The sequence below is a fragment of the Mytilus galloprovincialis genome, chromosome 13 (assembly GCF_965363235.1).
Source record: "Mytilus galloprovincialis chromosome 13, xbMytGall1.hap1.1, whole genome shotgun sequence".
NCBI classification, from domain to species: domain Eukaryota; kingdom Metazoa; phylum Mollusca; class Bivalvia; order Mytilida; family Mytilidae; genus Mytilus; species Mytilus galloprovincialis.
The window spans coordinates 60,761,894-60,779,388 of NC_134850.1; the positions used below are offsets into that span (position 1 = coordinate 60,761,894).

The 17,495-nt window shown below is 32.9% G+C and overlaps 1 protein-coding gene across 6 annotated transcripts in view; it reads right to left on the reverse strand.

Moving 5' to 3' along the window:
• Positions 1-2,172: 2,172 nt before the first annotated feature.
• The window catches only part of LOC143057049 (uncharacterized), a 35,192-nt gene continuing 19,869 nt past the window's right edge, over positions 2,173-17,495 (reverse strand). For 5 of the 6 annotated variants that reach the window (XM_076230269.1, XM_076230268.1, XM_076230271.1 and 2 more), the window contains exons 4-9: positions 16,064-16,177; positions 15,626-15,735; positions 12,447-12,605; positions 11,963-12,068; positions 10,085-11,293; positions 2,173-9,336 (exon numbers count right to left, since the gene is read on the reverse strand). In XM_076230269.1, coding sequence (XP_076086384.1) covers positions 2,768-9,336; positions 10,085-11,293; positions 11,963-12,068; positions 12,447-12,605; positions 15,626-15,735; positions 16,064-16,139 — 8,229 coding nt within the window. In that variant the 5' untranslated portion in view covers positions 16,140-16,177 and the 3' untranslated portion in view covers positions 2,173-2,767. The remainder of the gene's footprint in view (positions 9,337-10,084; positions 11,294-11,962; positions 12,069-12,446; positions 12,606-15,625; positions 15,736-16,063; positions 16,178-17,495) is intronic. The other variant, XM_076230274.1, reaches the window with a different exon arrangement.

Sequence of the window (17,495 nt, forward strand, 5' to 3'; positions counted from 1 at the left end):
TACACTTATTTCATTAAAAAATTAAAAATTACAAAGAAAAAGCATGTGATCGATGTAAGTCATTATGTAATCAAATATTTCAAAATGAAATGTCTCACAATACTGTAAATATAGAAATTATTTGTGTGCAATTATTATTGCGATTTTGGAAGAATATATAAACAAATAAAGTGCTGCGCTTTAGCGCATGATACGCCCGTTGCTCTTTTAACTTGTCTTTTATGCTTTAAATGAATTTATATGATCAACTAGAAATAGTGTGAGCCCTGTCAAATACCCCCCCCCCCCTAAATAATAAATAAAAATGCACAAAAAAATTGGCACTATTAAGGCTACCTCAAATTTAACTAAGTTTGTTGTCTTTAATTTTTCATCCATACATAAATTTTGTGAAAGTGTTAGTTATTGTCCCAAAATTGGAAAAATCCCCCCTTTTTTAAGCATAAAAATTCATAACACGGAAATGTAAAATCTGAAATTTATAAAAATTGAAAGGGAGTTTACATCAATAGATATAAACAATTCACCAAAGTTTCATGGACATTGGTGAAAGCCTTTTTGAGTTATTGTCCGAAGTGTTGAAAATCACCCTTTTTTTATGAATAAAGCCCCATAAATCCAAAACTTAAAATCTGAAATTTATAAAAATTGAAAGGGAGCTTACATCAATAGATATAAACAATTCACCAAAGTTTCATGGACATTGGTGAAAGCCTTTTTGAGTTATTGTCCGAAGTGTTAAAAATCACCCTTTTTTTATAAATAAAGCCCCATAAATCCAAAACTTAAAATCTGAAATTTATAAAAATTGAAAGGGAGCTTACATCAATAGATATAAACAATTACCAAAGTTTCATGGACATTGGTGAAAGCCTTTTTGAGTTATTGTCCGAAGTGTTAAAAATCACCCTTTTTTTATGAATAAAGCCCCATAAATCCAAAATTTAAAATCTGAAATAAAAAAAAAACGAAAGGGAGCTTACATCAATAGATATAAACAATTCACCAAAGTTTCATGGACATTGGTGAAAGCCTTTTTGTGTTATTGTCCGAAGTGTTGAAAATCCCCCTTTTTTTATGAATAAAGCCCCATAAATCCAAAACTTAAAATCTGAAATTAAAAAAAAACGAAAGGGAGCTTACATCAATAGATATAAACAATTCACCAAAGTTTCATGGACATTGGAGAAAGCCTTTTTGAGTTATTGTCCGAAGTGTTGAAAATCCCCTCTTTTTTATAAATAAAGCCCCATAAATCCAAAACTTAAAATCTGAAATTAAAAAAAAACGAAAGGGAGCTTACGTCAATAGATATATACAATTCACTCAAGTTTCATGGAAATTGGTGTAGGTGTTTTTGAGTTAATGTATGAAGTGTGGACGACGGACGGACAGACGGACGGACAACGGTATACCATAATACGTCCCGTCCCGGGCGTATAAAAATGCAAGATTATTTATTGCAAATTCATAAAAATCTAAATACACAGATAGATGTAAAAGGTTTAAGAACGTCATTTACTTAAATTAATGCCTTATTTACCCACTATCAGTTGCATCATGAATGTAAAAATTTGCAATCATTTCTGAATTGACAGTAGTTACGTAACGGTAAATAAGACAAGAATAACTAATGTAAAAGTCACATGATAAGGTCACATGTTAAGAAAACTTCAAAATATCTTCTACCTTGTGCATGTGGTGAAATCAGGAAATATAAACACAATTTGCTGTCATCAGATAATGCTTGTAATGATTTCAAAAATTCATACACATTACAGCTTATAATACCATCTTAATAATTCTTTCAATAAAACTTGATCAAGAAATTAATACTAAAAATAAAAGTACAAAACAAACACAAAATTTAAATGCAAAAAAAAATATCCCAATAAAACTCCAAATACAACACATTTTGTTCCTCTACAAATATGATAATATTTCATTACAAATGTTATCAAAAAAGCATTGCTTTTCACAACCTTACATTAATCTTTAATTTAAATTCCAAAATAAAAACATTTCCGGTTTGTTACAATGAAATCAAATGCCTTTTCCCCTAAATGTATATTAATATATATATATAACTCGTCTAAACATCAACCCAACAATGTTAGATCTGTAAATTTGGGAAAGAAAATTTACAGATCTATATATATGAACATTGTTGGGTTGATGTTTAGACGAGTTGTATATACATAATGTACACAGCCATGTATCACCATCATTGATGGCGATCCGATGGATACATCTGTTGTAGAGTTGTCACTGACTCAGACGTACTTATAAATATATATATATATGTAAACTTGAAATATTTCAGAAATTATTATGATTATTTTGAAAAATGCATCTTTGCAATAATATAAACTAACATTGTTAATTTCAGCAAAGGATTTGAGTAAAACTTACTATACAAATCCTTGATTTCAGAAGTGACTTTCCTTTATAAAATCTTTGCAATTGCATTAATTAAGATTTAGAAATTTTTCTTGTGGTCAAGAATTACCAATAATAAGTACACACAGTAATCAGAAATTATCACTCTGTTTGAAGTAATTAATATCAAATTCTAAGACTGGTTCTAAATAGCATTGAATGCCATAATTTGTCGGTCACTAAAAGGTGTAAAAAATCCAACCTTATAAAATTATGCCCAACCCTCCTATACAATTAATGACATTAATGTTTTAAATTCTGCATTATTATGCTGCTCTTATTTTAGACCAAGTTTCAATACAAATTTTCGTGTCATAGCTGTATTCTTTCATGACTTGTCCCTCGACTGATTCCCTGTCTGTTTTTTAGTGTTCCATTGCACTATTTTTATATCTGGTTTCCTCTTTGTATATGGAATATGCCCAGCTAGTTCAAGTCTCCTTTTAAGATCACTATCAACAGCTTTGAGAAAAATAGTTTTTGCTTGTGGAGTTTTAGCGTCTTTCTTATCTGCTGTTTTTGTATTTATTTCTTGGTTGTATATAGGGACTTTTTTCTTTGGTAGTGTGCCTTCCTCACTGGAAGGTGTTGACTTAAAGAGAGGTAACTCTGCTTTGGATTTATTAGATGTGCCTAGATTACCTGACTTCTTTTGACTTATATTCAAATCACTTTTACACATTGGAACTGTATTGATATTATTTGTTGGTGCACTTAATTCCTTATTCAATTCACAGTTGTCTTTGATTTGAGGATTTTCAGAAGTTTGTTTGTCTTCAAGATTTCCCAGATTCTGTTGAATTGATTTAGCATTAAAAGTTTGCTTAGTTTTGTTTGATTCCAGGTCATCATGACCTTGAGATGATAGATTTGCACCTGCTGTCATCACTTTGACTGGTGAAACTACTACATTAACACTTTTCTTCTTTAATAGCAATAAATTTCCCTTCTCATAAGGCACTGTTTTGACAGAGGCCAAAGTCAGAGGATTATCTGGAACATTTTTATTGGATGAAGTTTTAGATGTATTTAGTTTATTTCCAGCAATGTCAAGATCATCCACTTTTGTTTTGCCTTTCTTTGGAGAAGTTTTCACACTTCCTTTGCTAACTTTTACAACATTACAATTGATCTTTGTTATTGATTTCTTTTGAGAAGTTTTCGCGGCAGTTGTGTCCCCCTTTTCTTTATCAGAACCAACTTCAACACTTGAAGGGGCCGTTGTTTCACTACTAGTATTTTCTGAAACAATACAGTCATTGTCATGCGACTGATTGATGTCTTGTTTTGTCAGATTATCTTGTTTAATGTCTGAATTGCCTTCAGTATTAAGATTTTGATTAGATTTAACAATTGCATTATTTTTTGATAATTTCCTCGGTTTTGGTTTGTTACATTGCTTTTCGATTACAGAAAATAATTGCAATCCAATTTCATTCATCTTCTTTTTCATATCCATTCTTTGCTGTTTCGTTAATCTATTCTGAAACTCATGATCTATAACATGTGAAACAGGAATTCCAAGGTCAACTGACACATTCTGCAAAGCAGTTTCTATGTTTTTTGCCAAATCTGATTTTATCTCCAACCATTTTTTCTGTATACTAGAATTAACCTCATTTTCTACTGATACATCATGCTGTTTCATTTCAAGTTCAAGTTTTTGTGAAAGTTCCCTTTTAATTTTTTTCAATCTTTTTTGTGGATGAAATAAAACTTTTGGCTTATCCTTGTTATTGGATTTTTTACCTAAACCTTTAATAGATTTACCTCCCTTTGATGGTTCTAATGTTTTTGTTTGTTTAACCATCTTTGACTTAGAAGGTGAGTTTTTAACCTTGACCTTTGTTTTAGCTTCTGATAAACTTAATTTACCCCTTTTCACACTTTTTACAGACAGTTTTCTCTTCTTTGTTGCCGGTTCTTCATCCACCTGAGAAGTATTATTATCTCCCTTAGTATTGTCAGTTTCCTTAGCTTCAATCTGTTCTCCCTTAGTATCCTTGATGACTTTCTTTTTCGTTTTTATTATACTATTTTTTGCTGTTGTAACTGCTGTAACATCATCACATTTTGCTCCTGTTGCTTCAGCAATATTGTCACAGTTTGCAACACTATCTATAACTGATTGGATTGACTCTTCAGAACTTTTTCTTTTTTTACGGATCTTCTTGACATCATCAAATGTAAATATTTTCTTTTTAATATATTTCCTTTTTTGACGAACTTCTACACTCTGATCAACAAGCCTTTTCTTAGAAGATAAAGGACTCTTTGTCCCTTTCAGTTTTTGTGGTGATGTTTGTTTTTCGGCCTTCTGTTTGACGCTGTTACATTTCTTTGGAGTTAATGAATTTGTTATTAGCTCGCTGTCAGTTTTCTTTGAAGTCAAAGATTCAGGATTATTCTTGTTGTCAATATTGTTTTCCATAACTGAATCTGAATTAATTTTACAACTATGTTTTTTTGGAGTTGAAGAATCTAACTTAATCTTGCTGCTAGATTTTTTTGGAGTTATAGAACCTGAATCAGTTTTATTGCTAGCTTTCTTAGGACTTCCTAAATCTAATTTCATCTTACTGACAGACTTCTTAGGTGTTATAGTTTCAGACTCGGGTATAGATTTATCATTATTCCCTTCAGTTGACTCAGAACTACATTGCATTGATTCTTTTTCTTCATTCACATTATCAGCTGGATCAATATTACCGATAGATTCTTCTGATAATTTTTCGTTTTTTGTTTCTTCTGTTGATGGCTTTCGTTTCTTGATATATGTCCAGCAATGATTTTTCCTCCTCCACTTTCTTTTCATCCCTCTTGGCCAACCTTTTTTACCTGAGACATTTTCCTCTGGAATATCTGTGAAACATCGGTCTTCTTCTTGTTGTTTAAGTTTCATCATCATTGCCGATTCTTGCTGTTTGTCGTTCTCTGTTAGAAACCCTTTTGAAACTTTATCTTTTTTCACTAAACAAAATGCTTTGTAATGATTCATAAGTGTTTTTGGATAAGAAAATCCACGATTACAATATAAGCAAGTATGTTTAAGTTTTTGGTGAAATGTGTCATTCACACTGGATTTCATGACCTTCAAATCCTTAAATTTGTCCTTGCCATCACATTTCTTCACATGTCTCTCCAATAATGATATAGAATTAAATTTAACACCACAACCTCGACACTGATGAGTATCTAATATTTCAGTCAGTTCTCTGCGTCGTATATGATTTAATGGATTATAAGCCATTTCTGCACTTTTCTTCCTTCGAACCTTAAAGGGGTCAAACTCAATCTTTTCTGGGATCTTTAAAGTTTTAACACTTTTGGTACCAATCAAGTATTGTTTTCTTGGTTTAGATACAGTGGCATAAGATCTGACATCAGTAGAAACTGAAGTCTCTTTCTTCATTTTCACAGGAGAGCTGACTTCATTCTTTATTAGCACTTTATGATGTTTACGATATTTTTTCTTATATTTTGGTTTATTTTCTGACGATTCAGTTCCCTCTACTTTAGGAGCACAGTTAATTATATGAATCCTCAATCTATCCACACTTTTGAACGTTCCTCTGCACCGTGTACAGTGGTATGTTCCCTGATCACCAACACTTTCTAATGCCTTTCCAGTCACTCCTAGTACTCCTCTATTACAAGGCTTAGAATAAAACAAATATTCAATTCCATGTCCTTGTTCCACCTGTAAATAATGGCAATAAATAGATGGGTGTTTTTTCCATTGATGTCTGAGAAGTCTGTCTCCATCTTCAAACTGTTTTTTACAAACTGAACAAACGTAAAATATTATCCCATGTTTTCCAAATTGTATCTGTTCATAATCATGGAATGGACTACGCTCTGTGTAATCATCATCATCATGTGTATCAAATAACTTCATTTCCTCTCCAGTAGTCATAGAATTTTTCTTTGACAAAGCTAAACCAGTAAAAATATCATCCGACTCATTATCTGAGTCAGTGAACAGTTCAAGGGACATAACTCCAGAACTTTCACTTATATTGCTTCCACTTGCAATTTCAATTGTCTTTGTTGCTCTATTATTTTCTTTCTGTTTATTAACACTGCTGTCTTCCTTTGTTTCTTCAAACTGAACCTTAGATTTCATATCTAATTTTTCTAGCCGTGCGTCATCTAGCTTATTTTCCTTAATTATAACAGGTTTGCAAGTGTAATCATTGACCACTTTTATTTCATTGCTCTGCATGATGTCATTAACAACAGTAGGAATACTTTCTTTTGAAAATCTCTCAGAATCTCTTGTTTCTTTCAGGGCATCAGCTATATGGGCTAATGTTTTTAAATTAAAGTCATCTATTGGACCATTAGAAGTGTTTTGTGCTTTTTCAACTTCTTTTGCTAATTTTTGAATTAGCTGACTAGCATCAAGTATATAAGCACCACCAAGTGTCTTTTTAAGTTCTGGTTCATTTTTCTCTTCATTTAAGACTGCAATTTCATTTTCTTTTCCTATTGTGGATTTCAAGTCTAAAGATTTTTCTGGTACACAATTAGGTGGACACATATCAGAGTTTAAAGTGTTCTCTTTAGTTTCAAGACATTCTGTTTTATTTCCATCTTTATTGTCAATTGACTGTAGATGTTGTTTAAAATCTAATTTATCTTCCTTCAAATTATGTTGCTTTAATTCCTGATTTATTTTAGATAAATTATCTCCCTTAGAATCTTCTTGCACACATTCCTGATTCACTTTGAGTGAATTATCTCCCTTTCTGTCACACTTTTGACTATCTAATTCACTCTTAATGTCAGCTTTTACCTGGGGAAAAGTTTCCATTGTTCCAACCCCCTGACCATTTAACATTTGACCTTGTCTCTGTAAATCTATGAAGAATAAATCAGCATGTTTTATGGCATCTCCAGGTTTTTTATTCAAATATTTTATTGGTTCTGGTTTTGTTTGCTCATTTTGTAAATGTTCTTTCTGTTTACTTTGTTCTGACTCTCCCTGATGAGCCTTCATACTAGACTTAAGTGATGGGTCACATACTGTTTGACTGCTCTCTTTGCAAGATGTATTATTATGTTCACTTGTTTTATGTGTAACCAAGAATTTTTGCTCTGATGTCTTAGAGACTTTCTCAACACTTTGCTGGGATATTTCACAGTCTTGATGGTCATTTGATTCTTTAACTACATTGTTTTCAAGTCTTCCTAAAACTGTCCCGGACAAGTTAGTTCCACTTGATCCCTTCTCACAATGTTGTCCATCACATGAACTAACAGTATCCTGTGAAACAACAGCATTAGACTTTGCCAATTCATCCAAACACTTACTACTTTCTGTATCTTTTATAGCAGTCTGACACAAATTTGAAGACTTATTTTCATCTTTATCCCGACTATGTTTTATAGCAATATCAGAATCATCAGTACATTTCCCCTCTGATCTATCTTTATTTTGTAAACTTATGGTTTCATTTGTAATGTCATTGACAGTGACTGTGTCATTTTCTGATAAACCACATTCTACAGTGGGGTCATTTGTATTGTTTGACTCCTCAAAAGACATTTTATCTTCCTTTTCATTTGCATTTTTATTTTCTTCCTTTTCATTAGCATTTTTATTTTCTTCCTTTTCATTTCCATTAGATTCATTTGATTTTTCAGAAGATATCTTAAGATCTTTGTTTTCAACAGTACGGTCAATATTTCCTTCAGTCTCATCTATTTTTTCAATACTGTCATCACTTTTAACATCTTTAACTGGGTTATTGCTTTGTTCTTTTTCTTCACCATCTCTAACAACGTTATCAATACTCTGTTCGTTTTCTCCATATTCCTTTATCAGTGGACTATCACCGTGGTTACTATCATTTTTACTAAATTCAGCCAATGCAATCCATTCTGAAGAGCTTCTCCTTCTTGTACACAAAGCTGGCGCTAGATCATCAAACACCGATTTATCTACTTTACTCTCTAATCCTGCTTTCATCTCGTCTTCATACTTTTGTTCAATAAATTGAAAATTCTCATAGATCAATTTTGAATTGTAATTTGGTGGGAAATTGAACTGTTCCCATTTGACATCTGCCTTTTCATCACTACTTCCTTCTTCAGTTTTAACTTCTGGTTCTGCATCATAGTTGTCTATATTGATGTAAGATTTATAATTACTAAGAGAATCTAGTCCACCATCTATATAACTGTTTAAATTGTCTGCGATATTTGATGCTACATTAGCATAAAACTGTTGTATAGATTCTGGTGTTTCATTTGTAACTTCCTCTTCTGTTTTCTTTTTTTCAGGTTCTTTTAATCTCAAGCTAGATTTCTCAGTTTTAAGCAAAGTTCTTGATTTTTCATCATTCTGAACTACTGACATGTTTGATGTTACTGTCAATTTTTCATCATTTTTAGAACTTGCAGTCTCTTTGTAATCTCTATGCGCCATCCTTCTGTGTCGACACATGTTAACATATGCAGAAAATCTTTTCTTGCAAACAACGCAAGCAAATTTGAACCTTGAACCTTGACCTTGGTCACTATCAGCTGGGACTTTACCTTCACTTTTCGTATTATTTTTTTCAACGACATTACTGTCTTTTTCCGTACTATCCATTAAATCCTCCAGTGGAGTTTCTTGTAAATCTTTTAGCTGTTTTAATAAATTACGTAATTTCATGGCGGCCTCCGTGCCTCCCTGGTCCCGACTTTCTAGCAAGTTAAGCATCCTCTCCTTGTGTTTTATTGGATGTTCAAGACGGATATGTTTACGTAATGTTCCAACATGACTAAATTTCTGTATACAATATTTACAATGGACGGTACTGCCAACATGAATTACCATGTGTTTTTTCAGGTTAGTTTCATTAGGGAAAGTCTTTCCACATATGGAACAATCATATGGTCTGTCAGCTGAAAAATACAAACAAAAATTGTTAAATAGTAATTTAGGAAAGTTAAGCTTGTGAATGTTGATCAAGTCAATCTGTTCAAATTTTGTTTACTGCCTCCAATCTCATTAACCTTCAGAATCATTTTGGTAACCATATACATGCATGTTACATTAGTTATATTAAATTGCTTTACATTTGTAATTTTGGAGCTTTTTATAGATTGCTATATAACAGTGTATAAGGAATGACTTTTGCTCATTGTGAAAGTCTGTACAGTGACCTTTATAAGTTGCTAATCTTCTGCGTCATTTGGTCTCTGGTGTAGAGAGGTCTTATTTGCAATCATACCACATCTTCTTACTTTCATACTGTTCGTCTTTGAAAGAATAAGAAACCTGACCAATCAAAAAGCCTTAAAGGTCATCAGACAGCTTGAAAGAATCATCTTCATTTTCTAATTTTACTTTGACAATTTGTATATTCTACTATTTATAAAACAAATATTTGTGAATAGAATGTGTTTTTTTTTCTTCAATTTTTGCACATTTTCCTTGAAATTTACCCCTAACGAAGTGTAAATTAACTGCCCTTTCTCAGGTCCAAAGTCTAAATAAAACCTAAAAACAAAATTGTCATCCAGCTATTCCTGTTGTACATCAATGAATTACTGTCAAATATTAATATATTGTTGCTGATAGAAAAGTTAATAGTCTTCAATAACTAAGCTTTTTTTTGGACATATGTTGCATCATTGGTGTTTTACTTACATGTATGAATTTGGTGATGTTTTTCTAAGTTGGACTGATATTTGAACTTCATTGGACATAGTCTACATTTGTATGGTTTTCCATGGATGTCGTTCTGATTAAAGTGACCCATGATGGCAGGAGGATTTTTATCTTTCTTCTTCTTTATGTTTTGTCGACTGTCTTCATGGACGAGCTTGTGGCGTAATAAATTCTGATGGAAAGTAAATCTCATCTTACACTGATCACAGCCAAAGAATTTTTGATCAGGTGTGGCTGGATGATCTTGGGTGTGTTCTGTTAAAGTTTGTAAAACGTCAAAAAGTTTGTTACATATACAGCATCGGTACAGTCCAGGTGTATTTACACCACTGTGGTCACCATAGCTCTCTAACAGGGATGTTCCACTTGCTAATTTTGCCAAGCATTGATTTAACGAGGATTCCTCATTAGCATGCTTGATGTCAAGCCATTGCTGAGCTGGAACTACCAAACAGTTGGCCATGTCTGCCTTGCTTAAGTATCTGCAGTTGATATGGTTTCTTAAATAATGACGTTTTAAACTAAATGTATGTCTATATATCCCTGAGCATATATCACATTTATAAAATCGTCTCCCATTTTTAATAACAGCATAACTTTGTAAATGTTCAAATTGGTATTCTTGATTGTTGGCCGGATATGTCCATGAAGCCTCAATTTCAGCAAGTTGTCTCTTTTCTTCAGTTGTTTTAGGTCTTGAAACCAATGCATCTCCTTTTGTATGTTTGAAACTCTCAGATGAAGTGGAAGATTCTAAGTCAGAAGGACTTTCCACTACTCCACTTCTGTTTATCGCCATTAGCTCAGTTGATTTTTTCCTCACTTTTGTTTTTTGGCCAGAAGTATCTACAGGAGATTTCTTTTCACCTGACACTGACTGATCCACTATGAGTTCCCCTTCAACTAAACTCTTCTTTTTCTTCCTCCTTTTCTTAGGAACACCATCAGACAGATCATCAAGCATTGCCTCATTTCTTTCAGCAGCTTCTTTGTCTGCTATGATTTCGGCTTTTGATCTTCGTCTTCTTTTTGGGATAAGATCAGACATTAAGATGATATCGTCAAACATCTTTTTCTTTACCCTGTGCCTTTTCCCTAATACGACTCCATCTTCAGCAGTAACTTGAGTTGTAGTTTCCTCCAGGGAAATGGCAACTTCTTTGTCTGGTTCAAATTCTGATATTTTCACTGAAATAGAAAAATAAAATATACAACTCATCAATATCTATAAAGATACATGAAAATTTAAAATTCTGCACATACATTTTTCAATTTGAACTCATTAATGGGTTTTATTGATTAAATGTTAACCTTGGAATCATTTATTTATGTGGCTACCAATTTTTTTGGATTAAAGAAAACTTGCATGTTGGTGGGTATTTAATTTCATGGTTTTGTCAAAGTCTGCATATAAGCCTATAGAAAGTTGGTTATTCGTTGAACTATTAATTTGGTGGTTCACCTGTATCGACGAAAATTGGTATCCTACGAGTAATAATGAATCCGCAGTATCTACTGAAAGCTTAAAGGGGAGATAATTTGCTTAACAGCCCAGAAAATTTGCTTTACAATCCAGAAAAAAAAACATTATTTATCAAAACTTCCAACACTTATTTCATTTACAAATATTCAGATAATTTGGAGATTATGGACAATGGTTTCTAGTTATCATCAGGGACATAGAGACTATGACAAATACTTATAAGATTCAGGATATGTTTACATGTCCATGTATTGAATTAGTAGTTTAACTACTAAAATCTTCTTTTTTGTTCATGTGTATCATTCCATACCTAATTTTGTCTATGCTCTGTAAAAAATATAACTATGCGCTGTAAAAAATATAATATCTCATACCAGTACCTGGTTTGTTTGGAGACTTCAGTGGTGACCTCATTTTCTTCTTCCTACGTTTTTTGAAGGGTTGATACCATGTTAATAGCTCCTCCCCTGGTTCTATATCCTGTAAAAGAATATCACTTATATTATTTTGAAGAGAAAATACTACACCTACTGTTTCAAAAGGGGAATCAAAAATTTGAATAATATATATATATATATATATATATAAAAAAAAAAAAATCAAAAATCTTGTGTGCAACAGGGCTTCCAAAATCATTTTTAGCCAGCTAGACATTTTATATTTTTAAAACTTCCAAATATTTTGGTGAATTATGTTAAAATGACCGTTTCCTGTTTATCCCAGATGAACAACGTCCGGAAAAAAGATATGATTGTTTTTGGAAGCCATGGTGTGCAGACTTGTTTGTCTGTTTATAGACTGTTGTTTGTCTGTTTGTGTATATTGTTTGTCATTTTGTCTTTTTTTCTGACCCCTTACCTTTATAGCTTTATAAAACATCTCCATATCTTTCTGTACAGACACTAAGTTTTGTTCCTCCAGGTATCTTGCACAGTTTACATATCTCATCCAGTTACCATGGTCAGGATCTGTAGAATTTATTGTGTACAAATATTCACCATTCTCTAAATTAAATATCTACAAAAGAAAATGAATTGAAAATTAGAATGTGTACTTTGATTGATAATATGATCATGATGAAAAGAACTAGAGGCTCTCAAGAGCCTGTACCGCTCACCTGACTCTACATGGGTTTTTGAAATCATATAAAAACAGATAAAATTTGACTACAAAGTAACAACACTTGGCCAGCACCTCATAAGGAAAAGACTATTCATGCTTTGTTTGATTTCATTCAATTCCTTGGTTCTCTAGAAGAAGACTTTTGTATGCCTTTCCCATAGTGTCCTATGTTAAACTAAGCCCCGGTGGCAGCCATCTTGGATTATGGATCAGAGACATAGTAACAACACTTGGTCAGCATCTCATAAGGAACATTCATGCTATGTTTGGTTTCATTCCATTCAGTGGTTCTCTAAAAGAAGTCATTTGTATGAATTTCCCATAGGGTCCTATGTTAAACTAAGTCCCCGGCTGGCGGCCATCTTGGATAATGGATCCGCTACAAAGTAACAACACTTGGTCAGCACCTCATAAGGAACATTCATGTCATGTTTGGTTTCATTCCATTCAGTGATTCTCTAGAAGAAGTCATTTGTATGCATTTCCCATAGGGTCCTATGTTACACTAAGTCCCCGGCTGGCGGCCATCTTGGATGATGGATCGGCTACAAAGTAACAACACTTGGTCAGCACCTCATAAGGAACATTCATGCCATGTTTATTTTCATTCCATTCAGTGGTTCTCTAGAAGAAGTCATTTGTATGCATTTCCCATAGGGTCCTATGTTAAACTAAGTCCCCCGCTGGCGACCATCTTGGATGATGGATCGGCTACAAAGTAACAACACTTGGTCAGCACCTCATAAGGAACATTCATGCCATGTTTGGTTTCATTCGATTCAGTGATTCTCTAGAAGAAGTCATTTGTATGCATTTCCCATAGGGTCCTATGTTAAACTAAGTCCCCCGCTGGCGGCCATCTTGGATGATGGATCGGCTACAAAGTAACAACACTTGGTCACCACCTCATAAAGAACATTCATGCCATATTTGGTTTCATTCCATTCAGTGGTTCTCTAGAAGAAGTTCAAAATTTAAAAAGTTAACGAGGACGACGGACAACAGACGACGGACGCCAATTGATGAGAAAAGCTCACATGGCCCTATGGGCCAGGTGAGCTTAAAAGAGGCTGCAGGTGGGGCCTTAAATTAATTTGTGGGGACTTTTTCATCATTTCAATTTTGAGATGTACCTTAATGCCCTTTTCGTCTAGCAGAGGGCATAATAACTAGAGGCTCTGAGGAGCCTGTATCACTCACTTTGGTCTATGCACATATTAAACAAAGGACAAAGATGGATTCATGACAAAATTGTGTTTTGGTGATCATGGTGATGGTGATGTTTTTGTAGATCTTACTTTACTGAACATTCTTGCTGCTTACAATTATCTCTAGCTATAATGAACTTGGTTCAGTAGTTACAGAGGAAAATATTTTGTAATAAAGGGCTGCGCTTTAGCGCATGATATGCCTGTTGCTCTTTTAACTTGTCTTTTATGCTTTAAATGAATTTATATGATCAACTAGAAATATATATACAAATCAAAAGGGATGTTACATTAATATATTCACCAAAGTTTCATAAAATCCCCCTTTTTTAACTTTAAGTATAAAAATTCATTACTTAAGAAAACGTAAAATCTAAAATTTATAAAAATGGAAAGAGAGCTTATGTCAATAGATATAAACAATTTATCAAAGTTGCATAAAATTTTGTGAAAGTTATTGTTATTGTCCCAAAATTGGAAAATCCCCCCTTTTTTAAGCATAAAAATTCATAACACGGAAATGTAAAATCTGAAATTTATAAAAATTGAAATGGGAGCTTACATCAATAGATATAAACAATTCACCAAAGTTTCATGGACATTGGTGAAAGCCTTTTTGAGTTATTGTCCGAAGTGTTGAAAATCCCCCTTTTTTTATGAATAAAGCCCCATAAATCCAAAACTTAAAATCTGAAATTTATAAAAATTGAAAGGGAGCTTACATCAATAGATATAAACAATTCACCAAAGTTTCATGGACATTGGTGAAAGCCTTTTTGAGTTATTGTCCAAAGTGTTGAAAATCCCCCCTTTTTTATGAATAAAGCCCCATAAATCCAAAACTTAAAATCTGAAATTAAAAAAAACTGAAAGGGAGCTTACATCAATAGATATAAACAATTCACTTAAGTTTCATGGAAATTGGTGAAAGTGTTTTTGAGTTATTGTCCGAAGTTTGGACGACGGACGGACAGACGGACGGACGGACAACGGTATACCATAATACCTCCCGTCTAAAAGACGACGGGCGTATAAAAACTTACAAAAATTTACAAAATTTATGAAAATTGTTAAAAATCTTATGAAAATTGGAAACTGTTAAAAATCTAAGGAAAATTGTTAAAAATTGACAATAAAGGGCAATTACTCCTTAAGGGGTTGATTGACAGTTTTGGTCATGTTGACTTATTTGTAGATCTTACTTTGCTGTAAATTATTGCTGTTTACAGTTTATCTCTATCTATAATAATATTGAAGATAATAACCAAAAGCTGCAAAATTTTCTTAAAATTTCCAATTCAGGGTTAGCAACCCAACAATGGGTTGCCTGATTGCTCTGAGAATATCAGGGCAGTAGATCTTGAACTAATGAACAGTTTTATCCACAGCAGATTTGCTCTAAATGCTTTGGTTTCAGAGTTATAAGCCAAAGACTACATTTTACACCTATGTTCTATTTTTAGACATGGTAGCCATCTAGGTTGGTTGGCCGGGTCACCGTACACATTTTTTAAACAAGATACCCCAATGATGATTGTGGCCAAGTTTGGTCAAATTTGACTCACCTTTGGGCCAGGTGAGCTAAAAATGTATCTGACAGTAAGTGAGTTGAAACATTTCAATGTATTTACCCTCTTGACCCTGGCATCTGTTTTTAAAGTTCTATGTTTAACCTTGTGCATTTTGATCAAATAATAAAAAACAAACCTCCCAAGCATATCTGTAGCTAACTGTACTCTCATCACTATCTCGGATTATTTCACCAACATATGGTCCTAAAAATGTCTCCCTTGGTATTCTCTTTGTAGACCAGGTTCCTACAAATACATACAGTAACTCATATATAAACAGATTCCTAGTTGGGAGTTATTGGTTTCAAATAAAGAGGTCCTATAATCTAAAAATTAACTTAAGGTAGGTTCATGGTTTACCATCAAAATTATTGCTACCCTCAAAATTATGCGTGAGTGTTGCTTCAATGGTCGATTGTATACATTTTTTACTACTACTTTTTATAAAGCAATGGTTATTAACCACACTCATTACTGGGTTTCATTAATTACTCCAAAGGTTGGTTGCCATGACCACATACTCATTTGCACTATTTCAATCTCTTAACTCTATCCCACCAGGGAGCTATCTTACCCATCTGTGTTGGAACCATCTCTGATTCTCTAAACTCTATCCCATCAGGGGGCTTTATGTGACTTGGTACTTCCATTTTGAATCTTGACTTATATGGATCAATAAGGAATAAATCTGCAAAACAATTAGAAATTTATTTACAAATGTGTGGGGTTTTTAAAAACTTTTTTATGATGAAGTAGTCACAGCCACTCCTTTCAAACAAGTGACACAATATCATTGCAGCAGGTCCAGCTGATTTTGTCAAATTTCACCAAAATTCCTTATCTTGACCTTTTTGTGATGTAAACATCCACGTGTTAGAATTAAACTTTGACAAAAACAGTTCTGTTTAACTTTCTCACATGTCTTTACTCTTTAAGGCAATTTAAAACATGTATTGTCTTGTAACTATGAACTTTATAATTGGGTCCAAATATGGCCCTTACCGAACTTACTCCTTCACCATTATTTATACATAAGACCATAGTTATCACGCTTTGGATACACCAAGCAAGGTACATCATTTTTGAGAAACAGGTAATATATGCCCTCATTTTAGAATTCATCCATACATTTTTGTACAAAATGTATTATTCAAATTTGTAAGTCAATATGTGTTTTACATGTTTTAAATGTGTTCATTGTGACTATGAGATGAAAAACAGCAATAAAAGTACTGTTCTAATGATTTTTGTGTGTTTTCTGCTAAGAATATTCTGATTTTGTGTCATGATTGGATGTTACCCAATATATTCTTTTTTTCTATTAAGTGAGCTGTACTTGATTACAGATCAATCACCTTCACAAGATCCCTGAACATTTGAAAAGTTTTAAAAAACCCAACTAAATGTGCTACTTTTGCAAGGGTTTAATTTTATTTTATATATTCACAATTTCAAAAATTAGCACTTAACATAAATCTATATCTAAAATCAGAACAAGGGAGATAAATCCCCTAAATTTGAACTTTTGTAACTAGGTTTGGTAATAGCATTTCCATTTATTAATCAATACAAATATCAAGGTCTCAATGATAAAAATCAATTTACTTTATGCTACAGATATTTTCCTCTTCATCTGTTATTTATTACTTAAGGTGATTGGATAATAAAAATTGTTCCAGTGTAAATTGCAATTGTCATCCCTTTTATTGATTTTTTGGGGGAATTGCAAAAATTGTCATTCACTAAAAGAAGCCCTCTGACAGTTTTGATTACTATTTTATTTTCACAAGGGATGGAGTTTTTTAACCATACCTTTATCATGTATAAAGCACCTGTTCTAAGTAAGGAACCAGATGTTCAGTGGTTACCATTTGTTGATGTGGTTCATCGGTGTTTTTTGTTTTTTTATATAGATGAGACCTTTGGTTTCCCTGTTTGAATGGTTTTACACTAGTGAATTTTTGAGACCCTTTATTATGAGCTTGCTGTTCTGTGAATCTCCGGCG